Consider the following 26,343-nt stretch of genomic DNA (forward strand, 5'->3'; position numbering starts at 1 on the left):
GGACAATGTTTTTGTTAATTGTCAGATAAATTGAGAATGGAGATGAGTAGGAGTCTCTCTAAAAGAACAAGTAATCACTGGTGAAAAATGGACTGAGCTCCTCTGCGGGAATTAAGGAAAGTCAACCAATAGGAAAAGGACTAAGAATATTTTTCCACATCACATAGCCAATGTGTCTATGTCAAATAGATTTTCAAACGCAAAGGTGCTTTGAAGAATATAAATAAAAGGACCATATTTTAAGAAGCAAGCAGTATCTGTGTTAAAATGAAATAAACAGGCGTTAAAATCCAGCAGACTTAACTTGATTCTTGCCTTTGCCTCATACCCACAGTGTGACACTGAGTACTTTAAATTACATGTACCTCAGCTTCCCCGTTTACTGAAATGGCGATATCAAGCACTACTTGCAGAAACACCATGTATAAAGTAGATTGCAATGTGTCTGGCAAAGATCAGATGCCCTGCTTCTGTACTTCTCCCAAACAATCCTCACACCTTTCTCTGGCTAACTCCTCACCCTTCATACTTGAATTTAATATAAGTTCTTCAAGAAAGCCTTTTCTGATTCCCCAGACTTGATTAGGAAGTTGATAGAGAAGGCTTGGTGCTTTATGTGGACATTATTCTTAGAAAGAGGCCTGGGATTTGAATAAACAGAGAAGAAAATCAGTCCATTCAAGAGACTGAAATCACAAAATTTAGATAAGAATGTCATGCTCTTTCATAGCAATAAGGAACCTGACAAGACTAAGGCAGACAGAACATGACTAGGAGTCTTTGAAAACAGCAGAATTCAGAATTCCAATTCCTAAGTCTCCCCATTCCTAGCTTTGCCATCTTTGTTTTGCCAGTGACTAACACGTGTTTGGAAAGATTATGCACTAAATATATATTTAATGAATGGATAGAAAGGAAAGAACCAGAGGACATGGAAGCAAGCCCTTCCTATACTCTTTATTTTCCTTCTAATCCTTTTTTATCCTTTTCATTCTTTTTTAAACATCATTTTTCTCTTTTTTTTTCTTTCAGAAATTATAATCAGAGCACTTTTAGGTCATAGTAAATAGAAGGAAAGTATTTAATGGACAGGTAAATAGATAAAAGTTTTCAAATATATGAGGGTGTCCTGTGCAATTTTAACCTATAAATCTACAGAGGAGATGACATATGCTGTGGACACATTCAGGTATTTTTGCTAATAAATTTCTTGTGTTATGTTAAATTGACTCTATTACCTTTATCTTTCAGACCTGAAGAAGTCTTCCCAGATTTTTCTTTTCTAATTTCTGCAAGAAGAATCATAAGGAGAAAAGGTTACAGGGAATAACAGAGAAAAAAATGGCAAGTTCTTCATGTGTTATGTTTACTGAGGCTTAAAGAACCAGAAGGGCTATGCATGATATTCAAGATACAGGTGTCTACTGGGATAAACTGCCTGTAACATATTGAACTAAATATGCAGAAGATAGAAAATAAGCCCACAAATTTTTACAAGGGGCAGAGTATGGCGCATACAAAAATGTACAAATAAAATGCTATGGGCTTTGGAAAAAGAAGATATGATAAGAGTAATAGCTAACATTGTCTATTACTATGTGTCACATGGAGTGCTCTTTACTGTTTAGCCATTCAACATTCACAACAACCCTATAAGGTTGGTAGGTCTTGTTAATATCCCTGCTTTTCACTTAAAAAGATTAAATAACTTTCCTAAGCTCATGTAGCTCTTGAATGGGAAAGCTGGAATTTGAACTAATGTCTCTCTGAACTCAACCACAAAGGTATTGGCTCTGGTAGCTCAATGATGGAATCAGGAACGGCTTTGGCAGGTGGTACTGAGGAAGAGCTTGTAAGATGGAAAGGAATTAGACCAACAGAAATGAAGCTGAAAGGACATTTTAGGACAGACGAGAGAATGGGGAGGCGTGGGCTGGGCAGTCTGTCAGTTTGGCTGTGTGAGTCACTTGTAACCAACAGAATACAGTGGAAGTGTTGCTGTGTGACTTCCTAGACTAAATCAGGAAAAACCATGTGGTTTCTAGCTGCTTCTCTAAGGACACTAGCTCTGGGGGAAGCCAGCTGCCATGTAAGTTCTCCAACTGACACTGCCAGGCTGGCAAGACCACATACAGGCAATCCAGTCAACAGCCTCAGCTGAGCTCCCAGCCAACAGTTAGCATCAACTGCCAGCCAGCTAAGCGAGCGATCTTGGACATCCAGAAGTCAGTTACTTTAGATGTCTACAGCCCCAGCCTACACCTGATTGTAATCACACAAGATATCCAAGTGAAAAACTGCTCAGTTGATCCCTCCTGAATTCCTGATCCTCTAAACCATAAGCAAAGTAAAATCAGCTGTTGTTTTATATCACTAAGTTTTGAAGTGGTCTCTACACAGAAACGGCTAATAAACAACAAAGTATTGTACCATGCACAATATAAGTTCTCTGGTAGAGCTATATAGATAACAGAGAAATGATTAATTCTACTTTTAAAACTGAGGAAGGTTTTTACTGAGAAGATGACATTTGGTTTTAGGTTCCTCATTTGATTAGAATTTCACTGGTCAGGAAATGCCAATTTAACAGTATATCAGGATATAGGATGTAAGTCAGGTTTTTTTAAAAGCTGAGGATCATAGTAAATAAAAGAAATCCTGCAGTTTTTACTTGGTTCACAGAGGATAATCTACCATCAGTTGAGATATGGAATATAGGGAATAGAGTTCTTTGGAGGAAGACATTATCTTTGCTTTGAATATATTGTGTTTCATGTGTCAACAAGATACCCAAAAAGGAAATGTCTTGCAAGCAGCTGGAAATACAGGTGAAGTACATATTATATGCAAGTGTTGCAGAAGCAAAGCAGCTTGAAGTGTCATTTATAAATGGAAACTATTGACACAACCATAACATGATTTTTTAAATGCCCCAGGCAAATCTTTTTTGCTTTGTTCACGTAGATAAGCTTGATTTAGTGAATAAACTAAGTGTACAAGGGCAAAATAAACCAGAAAGTTAAAAATTGTTTTCTTAATAGCATATAAAATTGAAAGAAAAACTGATGTCTTGTGTTACTTTTTACCTGCATGTTTTAAATCCAATCTCATATAATTTACCTATACTGATATATATTCATATATTGGTAGTAATAAACAATTTTATCAATTTTGCTATTGCCAGATGTTTGAAAATGAATACCACACACAAAGTGTGATCAAAATAGCTATAAATAGCAAGCTAAATTTTAAATACTTTACTAGATAAAAACTATTCATTTAAAGAGAAAAATATTCAATTTCAATAAATCCAGGGATTTTTTTAAAATTAGGGGCCTGAATATATCTAACCAAGAAAAATAAATAGGAAATAGCATTTACTTATTCTTCTAACATTATCCTCTAAAAGATAAAATGTATATATAGTAATAGTATTACCTTCTACAAAAATCTTGTAGATTCTACAAAAATCTTGTCTGTTAAACAGACAAAACAAAAACTGAAATAATGAACAATCTTGTAACAGAAGAAATTAGCACTAGAGTTCCTCCTCAGCACATAAATATTTTGAACCCCAAACAATGTGTTTAAAGGAAATGGTAGTAATTAATAATATCTTTGATCTAGCTCTTAGTTTATTATTCATTGCTCTGAATGATCAAATTCAATATCAATCTATTATTAGTGACATTAGGATATTAACAAAGATATGTCTGTTGAAGTGTTTTGGTTTGATGTTAATGTCAAGTGTAGCTAGATTGCAAACAAGAAACTGAAATTGAAGGTGTAAAGGTTCCTAACAGGATCATCAGGGTGTCCAGACTTCCTAGCTATGTGAAGAATCAAGCTCAAACTTCTTAACCTTTCTTTCCCAGCTAGCTCCACTGAAGTGCTCAAAAATATCACTTCAAAAACTGTGTTTCTTTCCCCCTTTGAAGATATATAATTTGCCTGCTGGTTTGAAATATTGTTTCATGGGCATAATGAATAAGATCAAAATGTCCATTTTTTAAAAATTTTTCTACTGGTGGAAAGAACAGTTTTAAAGAACCATATGGAGAGCTCTATCCCTAAGTTCAATGACAGATAATTCCTCAGATCACACAGCACCAAAAATGTTAAAATTGTTTTATAACAACTCTGTTGCTTCCTAAAGTGATACTACCTTGTTCCTAGTGAGATCCAATTGTGGTTAATTGCATGATTTTAAAACATTTAATATGAGATGCCCTACATGTATCTGTCATTGTTTTATATTCATTTGGACATAACTTTTGACAATCAGGGATATTGTAGAAAAGGTATTTTATAGCATTTTTATATCTTTTTCTAACTCCAAAATATGTTTTATAAATAGAGAAACGAATTTTCAAGTTGTCTAAATAGTTTAGCATTCTATGCTTACAATTCCCATGGGGAAAAATATAAAATTTTGATGTTTTATGCAGTGCTAATTTTGAATGCTCCTGAAAAGATGCTGTCAGGGTTTAATTTTACTCAGGCTGTTGTCCATTAACTTTGCAATTAAGTATGACTTGGTCAGGAATCCATTTTTAACTTTTTTTTGTCTTAATGATACATTGAATTATTCTATAGGCTGAAGAACTTGGTACACATATTTTTAACATTTAAAAATATTTTTCTCAAAAAAAAATAAAATAAAATAAAAAAAAAATAAAAATATTTTTCTCTAAAAATCTGTTTAAAAAATTCTTAATTCAAAACATCTCCAATTCAATTATATTTATACGTTGGCGTCTTTTTTAAAAACTTTGAAAACTTCATTGTATTTCTTTCTTAGTCATTTCTTAATTAAAATATATATATATAATTTTGCAACCTGTATTATCCTCTAACAGAACATTCTAATTAAAAAGTATAATATAAAATTTCTTTGAATGACATCCTAGTTTTGTTAGCACTTGAGGACTATGGTGAGGTATTCCTCAAGAAATTGTAAAGAAGGGAAATCAGATTGTTCTCTGAAAGTTAAGCTAATAATACAGAATGTGGAGAGTTGGGGAGTTTTGAAAGCACCAATTATATACTACTATATAACACATTGTATATGCCTTTCTGAAAAGCTTTCTTCAATTACTCAAGCACTGTGTTGTTCTAGGCAAGCTGGGCTGTGTTAGCATGTTAAAACTGTGACATAGAGCATGTCACAGGAATTCAAAACAACTAACAGATATAGAACTTGTTTAATGTGTATCTTGCAATCACAATGGAGACAGAAGTCTTGTCCAATGGATTAAGTATTCTAGTCTTTTTGACGAACTCTTTCCTATAGTAATATAGTTCCTCAAATCACCTTAGCTGAGGGACTTCCTGAAATCATCTAAATACTCTTTTTCCTTTGAATTCTGGTAAAACTTTATAATTATGATGCTTTTCGGCTGTGTAGCTTGGCTGCAAGAAGAGAATAGTAATCAGGATTCTGGACTGTACCTCAGTAGGGTACATTTTACTTTATCTCTGATCAGCTCTTTTAGAAAGATCAGCAATATGCAATTACTTAAAAACTAAAATAACTACTGCTTTATATATTTGGGAGCTGAGATAAACTAGGACACCCTAGGCATATAATTAGCTTTCTGAGCTCTACAGAATTTGTTTTTCAAAGAAAACTTTATTAGCCATGAGTTTTTCTCATGTAATCATTTTCAACTTAAGATGTCAAAGTTCCCATGTCTTTGGCTAGAAAAAAAATTTTTGTTACAAGACTGCAATTTCCTTGAGGACAGGCAAAGCTAGGTCTTGGTCATTCCTGTATTCACATATAATGATGAAGTGTTGTTTTGTATGGTTAGACACTTTTACATAAAATCTTGCTATGAATGGAATGTTTGTTTCACCCTGAAATTCATATGTTGAAGACTAATACCCAATGTGATGGTATTTGGAGGTAGGGCCTTTGGGAGGTGATTATGTTATTAGGGTGGAGCCTTCCTGAATGGGATTAGTGCCCTTATAAGAAGAGACATGAGGAAAATGATTTCTCTCCCTCTCCCTCTCCCTCTCTCTCTCTCTCTTTATCTCTCTCTGCATCATAGCAGGATACAGTAAGAAGACATCTGTTTGCAAACCAGGAAAAGCCCCCTCCTCAGGAACCACAAAAGCCCAATAATCATATAATTGCCTTTCATGGTTAGTTATTTCCCAATTTTGCAATCCCAACACAGCTGGCACCTGATCTTGGACATCCTATCCTCTAGAAATGTGAGAAATTCCTTTCTGCTGCTTAAACCATTTAGTCTGTAATATCTTTGTTACAGCAGCCACAGATAACTGAGACAGATTACTAACTCCTCACCCATTCCAAGGAGGTAGACATTATCTAGATTTTATAGATATGATAGTAGAGTCTAAGAGAGGTAAATAACTTGCCCAGCATCACAACCACTAAATAGCAGTGGAAAATTTGAACCTGGACCTTCAAAACAAAAGTTAGAGCTAAACTACTATGGTAAGTGCTGGGGGCACAGTGGGTTGTAAAGTGGATAGCACCACAGATGGCTCCTAGAAGTGAAGAGTGAGTATATTTGCATCACCACCTCACAGCAATATTCTTCATAAATGCTAGTCTGCCATGGCTTTCCAAATCCTTTTCCTGAAGCAGGGGCCATGTCATCTGGCACATATTAGGAAGTCAATAATGATTTGTTGAATACATTAATAAGTTTGCCAAATTTGCGCTGATCACATTTTATCAGAAAACTTACTCTTGAATCTTTACACAAAAGCCTAATAAATCATATAATCATCTTTCAAGGTTAGTTACTTCCCAATTTTGCAATCCCAATCCAGCTAAGTTAAAGTAAACTGAAATTGCCAGTATTTGACAATTTTCATGGATAAAACCCAAAAAGTTATATATATTTCAACCTGACTCTACACAGCATTTTGCTTTTTTTAACCTAAGAAATTTTGGATGGTGAATTTCCAGTGTTTAATAATCTGACACACCTATATTTATATACTTAATTTTCAATTAACTTTTTGTAAAAATCTCTAATCATCTCTTCATTTAAAATGTAACATATCCTTCTATTTTCTATCACAATCATAATATTGCATATTCTATAGTGTCTTTTGAAATTCTTTTCTCAATTAGAAATCTTCTACAAACACATTTATGTGCGATCTGAGAAATGTCTCATTATAGTCTGTGTTTAAACATGAAACTTATTTTGTGAGAGGATATATATAGAAATCTTAAAGAAATATAATTGAATATATGAAAAATTATTAACTTAAAATTATTAATATAGTAAAAAAATAAATAGGATTTTGAAATAAATGCTTCTGTTATTCATAGTGTGGAATCTCAAAATACAGAACTTTGAAATTTACTTAGTGGATTAATTAGTTGAGATTTCCATACCATTTTTTTAATTAATGAACTATAATAATTTTTAGAGCAGATTAAGGTTTACAGTAAATTAAATGGAAAGTTCAGAGGGTTCCCTAATATACCCCACCTTCTCCATCATCAAATTCCTAACTAATGTAATTTGTTACAACTGATGAGCTAATATTGATACATGATTATCAACCAAAGCCCACAGTTTACATTAGGATTCATTCTTAGTTTTGTTCATACTGTGGATTTTGACAAATGTATAATGACACAAATATACCATTATAGTATGATATAAAATAGCTTCACTGCCCTAAAAAATTCCCTGTGCACTACCTATTCATCTCTTCCCACACTCCCAAAGCCCTGGTGACCACTGAATGTTTTACTATCTCCACAGTTTTGCCTTTTCCAGAAAAGCATGTAGTTTGTTATATAATATGTATACTTTTCAGATTGGCTTCTTTCACTTAGAAATAGAATATAATGTTCTTCAGTATCTTTTCATGACATGATAGCTCATACATTTTTAACACTGGAGAAAATTTTTTTGTATGGACATACCAGAATTTATTTATCCATTCACCTTTTGAAGAATATATTTGTTGGTTCCAAGTTTAGCAACCATGATTAAAGCTGGAATATTTGTGTAGATAAGTTTTCAACTCATTTGGATAAATACCAAAGATCATGACTGCTGGATCGTGTGATAATTCATTTAGTTTTGTAAGAAACCACCAAACAGTCTTCCAAAGTGGCTGTACAACTTTGCATTCCCTCCAGCAAAGCATGAGAATTCCTGTTTCTGCACACACTCCCCAATATTTGAAGCTTCATTGTTTTTATTGAAACAATGTATTAGCAATTCTAATAGGTGTGTAGTGTTATCTCATTGTTTTAATTTGCAATTTCCTGATGATGTATGATGTTGAGCATCTTTTCGTACGCTTATTTCCCATCTGTATATCTTCTTCGGTGAGGTATTTGTTCAGACCTTTTGCCAATTTTTAAAACAGGTTGTTCAGTTTCCTATTGTTGAGTTTTAAGAGTTCTTTGTGTATTTTGGATAACGGTCCTTTATCAGATATGTGTTTTATAAATATTTTCTCTTATTCCATGTTTTGTCTTTAAATATTCTTGACAGTATCTTTTGCAGAGCAGAAGTTTTTAATTTTAATAAAGTCCAACATATCAACTTTTCATTTATGGATTTGTGACTTTGGTGTTGTATCTAAAAAGTAATCTCCAAACCTAAGATAACCCATATTTTCTCTTATATTATCTTCTAGGAGTTTCATAGTTTAATGTTTTACATTTAGGTCTATGATACACTTCAAATTAATATTTTGAAAAGTATGTAGGACTCATATCTAGATTCTTTTTTTTTTCTTTTTGCTTGTGAGCGTCTAGTTGTTCTACTACCACTTGCAAAGAAGCCTATCCTTTCTTCTTTGAATTGTTTTTGCACTTTTGTCAAAGATTAGTTGACTGTATTTTTGTGGATCTATTCCTGGGCTCTTCATTTTGTTCCACTGACCTATTTGTTGATTTTTTTCACCAGTATCACACTGTGTTGACTACTGTAGCTTTCTAATAAGCCTTGAAGTCCAGTAGTGTCAGTCCTCAGACTTTGTGTTTCTCCTTTAATATTGTCTGGGCTATTCTGGTCCTTTTCTTTTTCCATATAAGCTTTAGGATCAGTTTGTTGATAATCACAATATCAGTTTGTCAATATCCACTGGGATTTTTATCATAATTGAATTGAATTTATAGACAAATTTGGGAAGAAATGACATCTTAACAATTTTGAGTCTGCCTATGCATGAACATAGAATAGATTATATCTTAGATTTACATCTCAGTCTTTCCTTTTTTTGGCACTAACATAAATGGTCTTGCATTTTTAATTTTGTTCATTCCAATTTTTCATTGCTAGTACATGGGAGAGCAATTGACTTTTCCAGATTTACCTTGTGTTCTGCAATCTTGCTATAATCACTTAGTTCTATGAGGTTGTTCTTGATTCTTTAGAATTTCCTAAATAGATGCTCTTATCAGTCACAAATACAGTTTTATTCCCTTCTTCCCAATTGGTATGTCTTTTCTTTCCTTTTCTTGTCTTCTTGCATTAACTAGTACTTTCAGTACAATGTTGAATAAGTGTGCTGACAGGGGACATCCTTGCCTTGTTTTTTTATCTTAGTGGGAAAGCTTCCAGTGCCTCATCATTAAGTGTGATGTTAGCATAAGGTTTTATTGTAGATGTTCTTTATCAAGTTGAGGAAATTTCTTTCTGTTCCCAGTTTGCTGAGAGTTTTTATCATAAGTGGATGTTGGATTTTGTCAAATGATTTTCTGTATCTATTGAGATGATTTTGTTTCTTTTTTATCTGGTTGATGTAATGAACTACATCAACTTATTTTAAAATGTTAAACCAGTTTTGCTTACCTAGAATGAACCCCACTTGGTCATGGTGTATAATTCTTTATATAAACTGTTTAATTTGATTTGCTAATATTTTAGACTGCAACGAAATTTTTTAGAAATCTTTAACAGTACTTTAAACTTTGTGATGGACACATGCATGTAAAAGAAAGTCGAGGTCTGAGACTCTCAAAAAGACTTTGGTTGGAGTAAAACAAAAGCTAATGTCATTTAACAAATTGTCCTTCCTACAGTGCTTACCAGTGTGACAAAGTGATCCCCCTGCAGAACAAGAACCCAAGGTCTATTTAAGTTTCTCCACTTGGGAACAATATGTTAGAAGAAGAATACAGTTTTTGTATTTTAAAAAAGTAAATGATCTATTCAATAAATGTTTTTTCAGTGTCTCTTTTGGGCTCATAGCTGAAAAAAAACTAGATGGTTCCATGGAGTTCAGTCTATGCTGGAAGGCCATCCATGTAGGCAGATTAAGTACAATGAAAGAGAGACATATACAGGTCTCTGAACTCATAGTAGAAGGACGAACAAAGTCTACCTGGTGCAATAAGAAAAGACCCCACAGGAGTACTGGCATCTGAAACTGGACATAAAATTTGTCATCAAAGAAGAATTGGAAAGACATCTCCTACATAAGGAACAACATAAGAAAACAACGGAGTGTAACATTTCATGTGGCTGCTTTGCTGGATGTACAAAGTGGAGGAGAAGCTTGTGAGCCAAGGCTGGAAAGTTGCACTGAGGGTTGGTGGTAAAGAAACCTGCAGTACTCTTCTAGAGAACTTGAATTTATATCATTCCAGTGATAAGAAGTCTTTAAAGAATCTATTCCAAACTTTTTTCTGTCATTGTATCAATGTAATTAAAGTTTTGCTCATAAGAGAATATGATATATATTGAACTGACTGACAATACTTAGAAAGTCATTGTTATTTTGTTTGGAAATAGTCCAAAACTGAAACCACAGTTCAACCCACATTTGTGTTATCCACATTCTCCTGTCTCCCTGAAACAATACGTTCTTCTTTTTCATTTCTTATAAATTCTTTTGTACATGTGTGTCATGGGCATAATTTCTGCATCCTGTGTTCTATTATTACTGATTCTTATGGCTAAATCAATATGTAGAGAAACTTCATGTCATTTCATTGGATATTCAATATTATGCTTTGCTCCAGAGATGTACTTTTTAAAACAAGTATAATTTGAGTACATTTGAAATTGAAGTGAAGTAAATACTTCAAATATTAGAATTCTATTCAGTAGATTTGTATGACATTTAGAAATATTTTCATTTTAGAATATGAATCTGACTTTTCTGTTTATACTTTTGTATAGGTTATACTTGCAATCAAAAAAATAAGTTTATTCTTCAGCATTTGGGTCAAAGTGGAAATATCTCAGGCATGGGAGACATTTCTTACAAATAAGAATTAGGCAATAGTAGGACTAGAAAGTTCTGTAGAGAATGCTTAGTAAAATAATCTTGGCTTATAAAAGAGGCTTTACAAAAAAAAGTAACTAGCCTAGTGCCACAGAATAAATTAACAGAAGGGACAGAACAGGCCTTAAGTTTTATTTTGAGATAACTGTACTCTATTATTCAAGCAGATTAATATTTCTAATCACTATTAGTTTTTATCAGTTATTTCTTTTCAAGGATCAACAATACAAGTGCTAACTCCAAGCTAAGAACTGTTGACTATGATTTCTAGTGCCAAGACTTTTAATGAGACTATAGTTGCTTTTTATGAGTTATCTGACCTAGTATCTCTTTCTTATATAAAACTCAAATGAATAAAACCAAAATTTGCAAGTCAAAATGAAGAAATTATCTAACTTATATTTTGCCATTTCATAATTCCAAAGGAATATCTGAACTGAATTTTCAGGTTTTAAGAATTGCTTTTTATTTAGCATATAATACATCATCAGTCTACAAAAAATTGGGGCAGTAAGAGTCAATAAGGTGCAAGTCAATGTCAGGTAGAGTGATGAAAAAATTTTCATGTTTATTCCTGAAATTATTTGACCTAGAATGTGTACTTTACAATTAGAAGAAAGTAACAATGCATTTTTTTTGAAGAGCTGATGATTTCAGATAATATCTGCAATTTAGTTTTTAGAGAATGTAGCTTAAACTCCATTCATTTGTTCCAGGATATGACATAGCAATTGATTTTAAGCAATGTTATTCAAGATAGTACACAGTGTATGCCAATTCTTTTTTGTCCCCCTAAATAGGCTTTTTGTAGAAAATCAATTTATAAGTGAAAGAAAAAAGTCAATAAAAAAGGGATAAAAATATTCTCCCAAAACAATCTTTGTTCTGATCACTTAGCTTTATAGCAGCTTATAATATACTTGCTATTAAAAATTCCTGAGGGAATAAAGAAAACAAACCCATATGTGGTTTCAGGGTAAAAGCAGGAGAGAAAGTAAGTATTAATAGAAAAAAGAGGCATAATTAGCAACATAATGTTCTTGAGCTTGTAAGGAGGTGTTTTCTTGGTGTGTTATATGGTAAACACTACAATGCATTTCCACAGTCTTTTATATAATCTATCATAGAATATCAAAGGAACGAACAAAAGTCAATTTTTCTCTCTAGAGAACAAAATTGTGATCTTCAAATATCTCTATTAAATAATTAAAAGTGTTTTTACTTGCCAAGTTCTGGTAATGGTAATCAAAATTTTCTATGAGGAAAAATAAGGCTTGTAAAATAATTTGCCTTATGAAGAGGATGAAAATGGTCTTTCACAGATTTAAGTATTTCTTAAAGAACCATCAACCTAATATTAAAATGTAGACAATAATTAAAAAATATACGCTTTAAAAATGCTTTAAAATTATTAAATTACATTAAGTATCGCCAAAGGAAATCGGAAGTGCTTTGTCATTAAATTCAGAAATCATATGACAACTTTTCTTCAAATTTACAATTTGGTTTGCCTGGGCTTTAGGAAATGGTTTATAACTGCCTTCCATTCATTTGCATAAAGATAGTGAACGCTAAATCAAGACAAAGTTTCAGAATTATAAGATAGATGAAGCAAGAGCATATGCTTGATGTAAAAATTTTGTTGCTTTTAAGAACCTAAAGAAGAATACAATTTCCATTAAGCAATTACTTTGATGAATCATGGAAAGAGTAGAATATAGGCAGAGTAGGAGTGACACATTACCCCTAGGTATATTGTCTGTTCCAGCAACATCAGGTAACTTAATTTAGCCCATCTAACAGCCAGTTCCTCTGACTCAAGAGTTAAAAATGTAACCTGGTGGTAAAAGTGGTGATCCAAGTATGAAGCGCAGGGGGAGGTTTCTGGGGTAATCTTATAGTATTACTGTGCTTCTCCATGAAATGCCCACAATCTCTAAGAAAATGAAAGACAAAGATAGGTACAGAGGCCACATTAGGCAGAGGAGTGGTTCATTTTCATGATAACTGAAAAACCAGAATTATGCATGGAAACTGGAATGTGCACATTACAATTATCTCTCTGTGTGACTTGTACTTGCCTATAGCATATCCTGCATAAAATGAGTGATCACGTTACACATTAGCCTATCAGAAAAAATGGATCATCAATACAAAGAACCATTAACTTCTGAGGGAAAAGTACATCATGAATGCATGTCTTTTAGCATTGCCTCCAAATCTTGCCAACCTCACTGGCACACATTGCTCCTCTACTGGGCTGAAATTCTCTTTCACATTCAATGACATTCCTACCAAAATATGAATCACATGAACCAAATGTTGCATGCCAGGAAGTGGCACCCTGGAGGAGATCAATGCAACAATACAAACTTTTCAAATGTGTTGTTCAGCTGTGATAGGTAGGATTTATACCTGTTTATTAAAGGGATGAAGAGAATGGGGAAGAACATGGTGAGAAAGGAGAGACTTGAAAGAAATGTCCATACATGAGATCAAATGACTGTGAGAACATTCTAAAAGTATTAAATAAAGTAAGAGTAAGAAATAGCAGTGAAATGTGTTATGTGAGCAAGTGAGACAGTGGAAAACTGCAAAAAGTTCTCTTGAAAATATATAAAATACGTAAGCAAGCAGAGTACACTCATTTTTACAGGTGTTGCATGAGCTCTGTATGTAGACCATCTTCTCTCCGAAGTCTACTCCATACTCCTCACACCCATTCCCAGCGCCTAGTCTGTTGTGGGCGCTCAATAAATATTAAACAACCAAAGCACAAAGTATTGTCAAAAGTTTGGAATTCACAGGAATCAATAATATTGTTATTATCATTTAACATTTATTGAGGGTCAACAGCATGACTTAGTCCACATGTGCACATAGGTTATTTTATAATCACATATTAAGCAAATAATTACATACAACATGTATCAACTACACTTTCAGTTTTTCTCCATTGACCTTAAATGAAAAATTTTCTCTCTTTTTTATAATGTTGACAGATCATGAAATATAAACATTTATGATTTAAATAAATAAGTTTCTCTCAGAGAAATCATTACTCATAGATATTATTAACATTCACTTGAAAGTATGGGATCAATCTACAATAAATACACATGACATATTCTAAATAGACCAGTGCATGTACAAAGAACAGAAGAATCTGAAAAGTGTCTGAGGACACTGACAAACACAAAGCATGTAACAGCAATTGGGCTTCACTTGCTGTTGTGAAAATTTAAAACACTAATACAATTATGTAGGGTACCATTGTTTACAAAAGAGCAACAAAGGCAAAGAAAGAAACTCTTCAAGTGGACACAAATTATGGTATTTATGAACTTAGAAATATTTCTTAATTTAAAGCAAAATATAATTTTTATTACAGGAAATTAACTGCATTTGATACACTTATGATTCATATGCTTCAATTTTACCCTTAATAAAATGATTACTAATTGCATTCAAATTCATTCTTAGGGTTAATAGGTACTCAAATTCTAGTTAATCATTTTTCATGAATATTTTTGTCATGTTTGTACTTAAGTGGATTTTGAAGTGATTTTTAATTGTTAAGAGGATGGAAAACTATACTTGATGTTTCTGTAATGAAATTTTCAGTTTAATTTTGGGATAATAAAATATCCAAGTTTATAAAGTGTGTTTTCCCTTAACATTTAAGTCTTAGAAATAAAAGTCTTTCTAGACCAGCCTTCTCCTATAGAAGGAAAAGTGTTTATATTCTGGTATAAGTGACATACTACTTAAAAACTTTGTTGAATATAAATTTTTTTTTATGATTCAAAGGAGTAGAAGATCATCTAATTCAGCTCTATAATTGTAAAACCAAGAAAAGTAAGGATAAGGACTAATGTTTCTATATTTAGACTTATACATTGGCCTAACTGTGCAATTATTAAATTTTCTCTTCCATTTTAAGTTTTTAAAGCATTCACAATATAGAAGTTGCAATTGCTAAAATTTAATTTATTCAATATCTTTATCTATATGATGGTTCACCATGTGGTTTTTTATGTAAGGTTACCAGCTACAAAGATCATAATAATGATGTAATTAATGACTAATGCATATTTGTTAATTTCCTCTATTTTTTTTACTTTAAAATGAGGGTAGTTGGATGATTTAATCACTTATTTCCTGGTTTCTGAAATACTCGGCAATTTTTGCTATCAGAAATCACATTTGCTTTACTAAAATATTATCTTAATTATACAGTATTTAGTGGCACAGATCATTGAAATCTGGATTACCTAATATTCTTTTCTTTAACAGTGCCTTTATGTTTCCATTCAACCCACAAGCATTTATTGAATACGCCCTACGTGCCAGCACTGTTACAGGCCCTTAGAACAAATTCTTAAAGAAAGCTTTACGTGATATCGTGCATGGATGTGAATGATAGAAAGAGAAAGATGACATGCAAGTGATTTGATTTATTACTATTTTCTTCACCTTTTCACTGCTGGATTGAAATCACTTTGAAGGAAGAAAATTAGAAACAAGGAGATGCTTGGACTCCAATTTGCAACTCAAATCATTACAATTAATTGTCTTGACTGGTCTCTTCCCTGCCCCAGTAAGCAAGAAGTCACTAGATGCTTCCCTAGAGTGACTGTTTTGATCCTCTGGCTAGTAACAAGCAAATATCACCAAAGATTTTCTTCTGAGAGAAAGCAAGATTAAAAAAGAGAGAGAGGGAAATTGGGGTTAGGGCAACAGGTCAATTTTGAAAAGTGATATGAAGAAGGAAAAAGTACTCTAAATTTGAGAAACTAAATATCAAACAATAAATGAACCAAGCTTAATGAAATGCGATGTACTCTTTCTAGATATGATATACAAATATATTAAGACAAATCCTCATACACACGTGTTGTGATGTTCTACCTTGGCATTTCTTGGCTCTCACCATAAGGATATCAACAGGTATTGTGGAAAATATTTGTGTCTCCTGATGCTTCTAGGTAACTGCTTTCTAAACAAGAAGAAATTGTTAATGGTGTCTGTGGGGGCTGTGTGTGTGTGTGTGTGTGTGTGTGTGTATAGCTTTAAAGTGGGGAAATTTATAAAGAGTTTCTTAATACTCAAAATTCTGGTCTAGGCAATTTAAGATCTTTATGAGAAGAATAACAAAACCACATGATCCATCATGGATTAAAAATAAAGGTAAATTTTTGGACTTTTGAAGAAATTAGATTGACAAAATGTCTAATTCTTATCCCATATGAGGTCTAGTTTATTAAATCACATTAACATAAAATTTATTCCACCTTTCATTATATGAATTTTCCATAATGTAAAGTTTAGCTTAATTGATGTTTCTCAAGTACAATTACAATGCAGACTAAGTTCAGAGGTTCAACATACACAGTTTCACATAGATTACAAACTGTATTTGAAATCTATTAAGAATTGAGTCATAGTTTCCCCTAGTACAAGTCCATAAGTTCAAACTTAAATGCATGAAAATAACTTTTTATAAACTATTTAATTGTACTTAAGTGCATTATGAATTAGTTTTAGATTATTTATACTTCTCAAGATATCTAAAAACCATATAAGAGAAGCACACAAGAGTCAAATCATCTTATGAATAAATATTAGAATATTGTGATGAAATCTGTAGGCTGCAACTGATTTATTCTCACATAAATTCCTTGATCTATTAAAATCACAAAATATATTTTTATATAAATTATTAGTTATAGACATACCATTGCAAAAGTATGCAAGTTATCCAAATACTCTATCTTATGATTTGTATAGTTATAAAATATGGGCCCATTGCTTTACAATATTTAAAACTGAAATGATCTACTAAATCAATATAAAAGTCATTGAAAAAAATCTCTTGTTTTTATGTCAGCTAAGAGCCTAAGTACTTATAAAATTAAAAGTATTTTTAATAAAAGAATTATAAAATCTGAAGGAATAAATTCACATCTCTAAGAGCCATTTCCAGTCTCCAAGCTATTTGAGGCAACATTATAGAAATAATGAAACTGACATCAACATGCAGGTAAGAAGAAATAATCTGTGCTTAAATCAGTTATATGTTAGGTATTATTATTAGTGTGGGCATTTTATATCCTAGTCAGTCTTCTCTTAATTTGCTGTGGCTGTAAAAACAATCTGCAAATGTCATAAGATGAGTAACCAACGCCTTTATACTAGAGGGGAGAAAAACTATGAAGCTTAGTGAAAGCACAGGGATTTGATTCTCACTTATATTGAACCTGATTTTATAAGGAAAAATGCCTAAGTAAATACTATATACATAACTAGGAGTTTATATTTTTTCATATCCTTTCACATATGTTTTCTTGTTTGAACTCCACATCTTGTCAGACAGGTAGGTCAGGTGTAATTAACTCTATTTTTTAGAGAAGAAATAAGTCAACAAGTTGCCTAAGTCAACAAGTTGAAACTGGGATCCGTGATCTTACTCCTCTGTCTTATATTTCAGCGACTAAAGTATCCACTTCAAAAAGAAGCTGACGGAAACATTCTATTGAATTCTAAAAGTCCAGGTAATCCAAAGATACCAAAATGAATTTGAAAACTTTTTCAACGTGATTTAATGTGATTTTTATTTTGAAAATCCTAAGGAAATAAATCCTTGACCAATATTTTAACCTTAGTTTACTTATCTGAAATGTGAGGGTTGGAAGGATTTTCTTAATACATTTATGTAAAAATATCTAAATTTATGATATTGGGAATTTGTCTCTCATTTAAAAGGGGAAATTTTTTTGATTTCATTGTTAACAAAATTATTGCTAGTTCTGATTTCATCTATTATAATAAATAATCAGTATTATGATATTATAATACATTAAAAGTCAAAGAGTGGGGGGACACCAATTAAAATTATTAGTACTGTAAGCTCTACAGAAGGTCCAACACCACTTCAAATGCTTTTACTCTACTGTGTGATAGCATTTTTCTCCAGCATATTCTGAATGATATATTTATTTCACAGCTGCATAAATAAAAAGAAAATGCATTATTTATAGCATTATGATTTATATCATTGAAATCTTAGACCTCTTGGGAGAATCAACTGCTGAAGTCATAATATAAACTCAAGTAATTTACTTGTATTGTTGGGTTTCTTTTTTTCTTTTTTTTGCTTTACTTTTCAAGTGGTAGAAATTGCTTTTGCATAAATAGAATTGTGTCATCTCTATTCTTTAAACTGTGGTCAATTGGGTGGTGTTAAAACCACAAATCAAACAGAAAAAATGTCTACCAATTGCCCCGGAAGACTTCCTTATTCCCAACAATCTTCACCATTTCTCTTGATGTAATTAGCAGTCTGTGGAGATTTCCTGTTCTGAATTTACACTCAAAGTTTATTTATACAGAAGAACAAAAACCCAGATTGCCACCTCATGTTCTCCCTGGCACAGAAAAACATGCAAGGACAGCGATAGAGAGCAATCGATTTAAAGGTTATTGTCGTCCGCCTGTCTGAATCCAGTGCTTTCCTCCTCATGTTGTTGTCTTTCTAAAGAAGATAATGTCAACCTCCTTCATTTTTTTTTACCTTGCTCCACAGTCTTGGTTGTTTTCTCCTCCTTCTTTCCAGGTACAGCTGCAAAGCAGAGATAAGGTTTAAATAGAAGTACCAGATGGAAATGCTGCTTCTGCTCAAAAAGGCATTTTGTAACTCATTCAACGCCAAAAATTTCTTCTAAACAAGCTATTTTAAAGCTTTTTTTCAGTATTTCTCATTTCTCTATAATCCAACTGAAACCTATTATAAATCTAATCTTAAAGAATTAGAGAAAAAGGAATCCCTTGCTGTCTTCTTAGTTTTTGTACACTGTTTTCTACCTTACTCTTTCATACTGTACTCTGCTTTGATAAACAAGCTCTATGAAGAATTCCACTTGCCAGGATTATGATTAATCAATTTACATTCCAGATTATTGCTGGAGCCACTTAATATCTTGAAAATGTCAACTAGATGCTCCTTTAAATTCAAGCTTAATATCGCTTAATCAACTTAAAGGACAGTGTAGTCATGCTTGAAGTTTGCTTAAATATTAAATGAAGTCATCCCAAATTACGAGTAATCAAAAAAGAAACAAGAATTATCACGTAGGTGCTGTTTCCCATGAACTACCGTGATTTTACTGCTCTCGATGGAGTATTATCTGCACACCTGTTTATACAGTCAAGAAATAGAAATGATTCACACAAAATCAGTGTACTGAAATAACTGATTCAAGTAAGGATGTTCAGAGGACATTAGCAACTATTAGATGAAGGGTAAATGGGGAACTGAATAGTGCCATCAAACCCAAGTATCATTCCCAAGAGATGCACAGGGAAAACCACAAATTTGAAATGAAGAAATGTTGTCACCACCGCTAATGAAACTTAGAACCACTCATTCATAATAGGACATCCAGACATTCTGTGCTCCCTGATGACATGCAGTGTGACGTACACCAGTATCACCTCTGAAGTATTCTTGCCAAAGCATCCAACTGGAATCAAATTAAGCCAAAGATTTAGCTTTCAGTTTAATCACATACAGGATATAGAGAACATATTAAATAATATTCTGAAGAAACAATTACATAAATCAAGTGTCTATAGTGTAAAATGACCATGATCTTTTCAAAAAGTTAATGACATGAACTAGAGAGAGAGAAAGGAAGAAATATGACAGTTTTATATAAAACTCGCTAAATTCACTTAATTGTAATAGTTCATCTGTGTATTCTTTTGAATTTTTCAAGCAGGTAATTTCATCTGTCAATAGTTTTATTTTTTACTTTTTTATTCTTGTACTTATTATTTCTTCTTCTCATCTTATTGCACTGGCTAGAATATCCAGTACAATGTGTAATAGAAGTGCTGATAGCAGACATCCTTGTCTTGTTCCAATTCTCAGGGAAGAAATCTTTCCATTTTCTCCATTGAATGTGATATTTGCTAATGGTTTTGCATATATCTTATCAGAATAGGCAAGTTTCTTTCTACTCTAATGTGAAACACATCAAGTGCAAATAAGTATAATTTTCCTTTATTCTATTACTCTGATTAATCACACTGATTTTTGAAATTGGATTCTAGAAATAAAACTAACTTGGTTGCATTTTGTCTTTCACATATAATATCAGACTAGATCTGCTAGCTAGTATTTTGTTTAGACCTGTGCCTCTATGTTCACAAGAGAAGTTAGCCTGTATGTTTCCTTTCTTTTTGGTTCCTTGCAAAGTTTTCATATCAAGGTTATTCTAGCTCCATAAAATGAGTGAATGTCTCCTCTTTTTCAGTTCCTAGGATTTTGGTGCCAAGATTGGTGTTAGTTTTTCCTTAAATGTTTGAAAAAAAATTCACCAGTGAAGCGATCTGGCTAGAATTTCTTTGGTGAAAAACTATAAAGATTCAAAATGTCACTTGTATTAAAATTTTCAAATTCATTGGGAAATATTTCTAACTACCTGTAGAATCTGTAATGATTATCCTTTTTAATTTTCTGACTAACATTTTCTGTCTTCTCTCTTTTTCTTAATAAGTTTACATAAGGGTCTATAAGTTTTATCAGTTTTTATAGAGAATTTAATTTGGATTTATTGCTTTTTCTATTGTACTATTTAATTTTTATTTCATTAGTTTCTGCTTTTATACTTTTTATTTCTCTTTCTTCTACTTTCTTTGGGTTTCATAAAAATTTTAACTTAAATTAAAAATTATTTTCTTCCTAAATATTTGCTTTTCAGCCTTTTTTTTTAATTTCTAAACTTTATGGATTTACAATGTTGTGTTAGTTTCTGCTGTACAATGAAGTCAATCAGCTATATATATACATACATCCCCTCCATCTTGGACCTCCCTCCCACGCCCCCCATCCCACCCATCTAGGTATCACAGAGCACCACGCTGAGCTTCCTGTGCTTTATATAGCAGGTTCACATTAGCTAGCTACTTTATGCATGATAGTGTATATATGTCAATTCTAATCTCCCAATTCCTCCCACCCTCCCCTTCCCCCGCTGTGTCCACATGTCCATTCTGTACATCTGCATCTCTATCCTTGCCCTAGAAATAGATTCTTCTGTACCATTTTTCTAGATTCCACATATATGTGTTAATATACAATATTTGTTTTTCTCCTTCTGGCTTACTTCACTCTATATGACAGACTCTAGGTCCATCCACATCTCTATAAATGGCCCAATTTCATTCCTATTCATAGCTGAGTAATATTTCATTATATTTATGTACCACATCTTCTTTATCCATTCATCTGTCAATGGACATTTAGATTGTTTCCATGGCCTGGCTATTGTAAATTGTGATGCAATGAATATTGGGGTACATGTGTCCTTTTCAATTATGGTTTTCTCAGGGTGTATGCTTAGTAGTGGGATTGCTGAGTCATATGTAGTTCTATTTTTAGTTTTTTGTTTTAATTACTTTATTTATTTATTTATTTATTGGCTGCATTGGGTCTTTGTTACCACATGCAGGCTTTCTCTAGTTGTGGAGAGCAGGGGCTACTCTTCATTTCAGTGCACAGGCTTCTCATTGCAGTAGCTTCTCTTGTTGCAGGCATGTGGGCTTTAGTAGTTGTGACATGTGGGCTCAGTAGTTGTGGTACACAGGCTTAGTTGCTCCACGGCATGTGGGATCTTCCTGGACCAGGGATTGAACCTATGCCCCCTGCATTGACAATCAAATTCTTAACCACTGCGCCACCAGGGAAGTCCCTATTTTTAGATTTTTAAGGAAACTGCATACTGTTCTCTACAGTGACTGTAACATTATACATTCCCATCCACAGTGCGAGAGGGTTCCCTTTTCTCCACATCCTCTCCAGCATTTATTGTTTCTAGATTTTTTGATGATGGCCATTCTGACTGGTGTGAGGTGATACCTCATTATAGTTTTGATTTTTATTTCTCTAATAATTAGTGATGTTGAGCATCCTTTCACATGCCTGTTGACCATCTGTATGTCTTCCTTGGAGAGATGTCTATTTAGGTCTTCCACCCATTTTTTGATTGACTTTTTTCTTTTCTTGATATTGAGTGCATGAGCTGTTTGTCTATTTGGGAGGTTAATCCTTTGTCCATTGTTTCATTTGCAAATATTTTCTCCCATTCTGAGGGTTGTCTTTTCATCTTGTTTATGGTTCACTTTGCTGTGCAAAAGATTTAAGTTTCATTAGATCCCACTTGTTTATTTTTGTTTTTATTTTCATTAATCTAGGAGGTGGGTCAAAAAAGATGTTTCTGTGGTTTATGTCAAGGAGTGTTTTTCCTATATTTTCCTCTAAGAGTTTATATTGTCCAGTCTACGTTTAGGTCTTTAATCCATTTTTGTTTATTTTTGTGAATGGTGTTAGTGCTCTAATTTCATTCTTTTACATGTAGCTGCCCAGTTTTCCCAGCACCACTTATTGAAGAGGCTCTCTTTGCTCCGTTGTATGTTCTTGCCTCCTTTGTCATAAATTAGGTGACCATAGGTATGTGGGTTTATCTCTGGGCTTTCTATCCTGTATCATTGATCTGTATTTGTTTTTATGCCAGTACCATACTGTCTTGATTAATGTAGCTTTGAATATATAGTTTGAAGATGGGGAGCTTGATTCCTCCAGCTCTTTTTTTTTATTATCAAGATTGCTTTAGCTATTTGGGGTCTTTTATGTTTCCATAAATATTGTGAATTTTTTTGTTCTAATTCTGTGAATAATGCCATTGGTAATTTGATAGGAATTGTATTGAAGCTGTAGATTGCTTTGGGTAGTGTAGTCATTTTCACAATATGGATTCTTCCAATCTAAGAACATGGTGTATTTCTCCATTTGTTTGTGTCATCTTTGATTTCTTTCATCAGTGTTTTATATTTTTCTGACTACAGGTCTTTTGCCTCCTTAGGTAGGTTTATTCTTAGGTATTTTATTCTTTTTGTTGTGATGGTAAGTGGGATTGTTTCCTTAATTTCTCTTTCTGATCTTTTGTTGTTAGTGTATAGGAATGCAAGAGATTTCTGTGCATTAATTTTGTACCCTGCAACTTTACCAAATTCATTGATCAGCTCTAGTAGTTTTATGGTAGCATTTTTAAGATTTTCTATATATAATATCATGTCATCTGCAAACCATGACAGCTTTACTTCTTTTCCAATTTGTATTCCTTTTATTTCTTTTTCTTCTCTGATTGCCATGGCTAGAACTTCCAAAACTTCTAGTGTATTTTTCATTTCAGTTATTGTGTTATTCATCTCTGTTTGTTTGTTCTTTAGTTCTTTTAGGCCTTTGTTAAGCATTTCTTCTATATTCTCAATCTTTGTCTCCATTCTATTTTCGAGATTTTGGATCATCTTTATTATCATTACTCTGAATTATTTTTCAGGTAGGTTGCCTATTTCCTCTTCATTTATTTGCTCTGGTAGGTTTTTACCTTGCTCCTTCATCTGTAACATATTTTTTGTTGTTGTTTCAATTTTTTTTTTTTTTTTGATGGGTGGGACTGTGTTCCTGTCTTATTGGTTGTTTAGCCAGAGGCTTCCAGTACTGGATTTTGTAGGTTGTTGGGTAGAGCCAGGTCTTGCTGCTGAGATGAGGACCTCACTCTGATTAATATTCCCTGAGGTCTGAGGTTCTCTGTTAGTCCAGTGGTTTGGACTCAGTGCTCCCACCGTAGGAGCTCAAGCCCAACCCCCAGCCCATTAATCAAGATCCTGGCTGCTTGGAGTTTCCTCCCATCCCCTTGAGAATCAAGGTCCCCCACCAGAGCTTGGTAGGTGCCCTAGCTGTGAGAAGATGCAAACTCTGCATCCTTCTACTCCACATTTTGACTCTGCCTCCCAACCTTTCTTCTTTTCTAATGAATATTTTTAAAGAGTATAAATTTCAGATAAACACTGTTTAGCAGCATCTCAAGTTTCAATGTAATGTTTTCATCATAGATTAGTTCAACATATTTCCAAAATTCTACTGGCATTTTTTCTTTGACCCATGGGATATTCAGAAATGTACTGCTTATGTTTCTCACAGCATCTAGCACTGTTTCAGACATAGCAAGTGATCAATATATATTTGCTTGTTGATTAAATGTATGCATTGAAAAGTGAGATTTGATAATAAATATTCTGAGTTAGAGAGAAGAGATCAGTTTTGGTATTAGTATATTTCCTGAAAGAAGAGAGATTTTAGATGCAGCCAATAAAATATGAAGAAAGGCAAAGAAGCTGGAATGCCTTATGTGTACCTAGAGGGAGTGAACAAGTTTAGCTGGAGCAGAGTGTTCCCACAGCAGAGATATGAAATAATCTAAAAATAGATGAGGTCAATTGCAGAAGGCCTTGAATTCCAAAATAAAGAGTTTGACATTATTGTAAGTACTTTAAGGAGTTAGTAAGGTGTGTGGTACTTTAGTCTCCTCTATGAATGCTCTCTCTCAAACCAATGTGAAAATCAAACACTGATAATTTTTAATTATAATACAGCCCTGGGCATATAGTCTTATTCATAATCCTTTTATTCTGAAAACTCATTATATTGTATAGGAGCTATGTGTTTTTCAGTTATTTTGTTTTAATCTTCTGAAGAGTAAATGTTTTTCAGAAACCATTGGAATGTGATTTACACACAAAGATCAAGGTTTTTTTTTTTTCAGTGATGAGTTAATAATTCCTTGCGCTCATATAAAGTAGAGGAGGGTAGTCCTCTCCAGGACAGTTTTTGTTTGTTTGTTTGTTTTTATTCAGAAAAGGCCACTGAAAATACCAATTATCTATACAGAACAGAAGACATTTTGCATGAAATGATGACCCTTTCATTTCTGATTCTGATGTATAGTTCATCAAGCCTAACTCTATGGAGAGTAAGTATTAAGAATAAAAACAGCTCATCTAAGTAAGTGGATTTTCTAACTGCCTTTAACCAAAGGAAGACCTTAATCAAACTCTCTTTCTGTACTATAGGGCACCTAGAACCTCCTTTCATGCTGAAGAGAAGAAATTCCATTTGCACTACAATTGGAAGGGTTTTATTATTTTTTTTTAAAGTAGATTTGTCCTGCATTCCTTCAGTGACCCCAACAAATATTAAGGAAACAAAGTAGCTACACTCTTATAAAGTAATGCCTGGATTATGGATAGGAGGTGCATAAGTTGGTTTTCTATAGTTCCATGTTTTGTTTTTTTTTAATTTCTTTATCTCTCTTTACTTTAGCTGAAAAGTTCCAGCTTACACCAAACTTCAATCTCACATTTATTACAAGGATACCAAAAGATGCTTTCTCAAACTAAAATTATTGTTTTTAGTATTTATATCTCACTATAATATCATTGAGGTAGCATTGATTAATAACATTATACAAGTTTCACGTGTACAAGATTATATTTCTACACTACAGTATGCTTACCACCAAAAATTTAGTTTCCATCCATCATTATCCCTTTTACTCATTTAACTCTCCCCTGCCTCTTCCTCACTACTCTGATCTCTGTATCTACATGTTGGGTTTGGTTTGGTTTGTTCATGTATTTTTGTTTTCCGTTTGTTTTTTATATTCTACATATGAATGAAATCATAAGAGTCTTGTCTTCATCTGACAATTCACTTAGACTAATACTTTCAATATCCATTAATGTTGTCATAAATGGCAAAATTTCATTTTTTACTGCTGAGTAGAATTCCAGTGTGTGTGTGTATATATATATACACTACATCTTCTTTATCCACTCATCTGTTGATGGGGACTTGGGTTGTTTCTACATCTTGGCTATTGTAAATAATGCTGTGATGAATATAGGGGTGCATATATCTTTTCATTTTAAAAATAATAAATTTATTTACTTATTTATTGGTTGCATTGGGTCTTTGTTGCTGTACATGGGCTTTCTCTAGTTGCAGCGAGTGGGGGCTACTCTTCATTGTGGTGTGTGGGCTCCTCATGGTGGCAGCTTCTCTTGTTGCAGAGCAAGGGCTCTAGGTGCATGGGCTTCAGTAGTTGTGGCACATGGGCTCAACAGTTGTGGCTCATAGGCTCTAGAGCACAGGTTCAATAGTTGTGGCACACGGGTTTAGTTGCTCTGCGG

At 33.1% G+C, this 26,343-nt stretch overlaps 1 protein-coding gene and 1 long non-coding RNA gene across 11 annotated transcripts in view; one reads left to right on the plus strand and one right to left on the minus strand.

Annotated features, from left to right (window-relative positions):
- The window catches only part of TRDN (triadin), a 376,282-nt gene that overhangs the window by 84,431 nt on the left and 265,508 nt on the right, over positions 1 to 26,343 (minus strand). For all 10 annotated transcript variants that reach the window (XM_057739762.1, XM_057739763.1, XM_057739759.1 and 7 more), the window contains 2 exons: positions 18,824 to 18,871; positions 1,239 to 1,289 (listed from right to left, as the gene is read on the minus strand). In XM_057739762.1, the coding sequence (XP_057595745.1) occupies positions 1,239 to 1,289; positions 18,824 to 18,871 (99 nt within the window). The remainder of the gene's footprint in view (positions 1 to 1,238; positions 1,290 to 18,823; positions 18,872 to 26,343) is intronic.
- LOC130855791 (uncharacterized) overlaps positions 17,059 to 26,343 on the plus strand; it is a 79,453-nt gene continuing 70,168 nt past the window's right edge. Inside the window, exon 1 of the long non-coding RNA XR_009054376.1 lies at positions 17,059 to 17,804. This is a non-coding gene — a long non-coding RNA (uncharacterized LOC130855791). The remainder of the gene's footprint in view (positions 17,805 to 26,343) is intronic.

This window comes from Hippopotamus amphibius, chromosome 6, assembly GCF_030028045.1.
Source record: "Hippopotamus amphibius kiboko isolate mHipAmp2 chromosome 6, mHipAmp2.hap2, whole genome shotgun sequence".
Lineage (NCBI taxonomy): Eukaryota > Metazoa > Chordata > Mammalia > Artiodactyla > Hippopotamidae > Hippopotamus > Hippopotamus amphibius.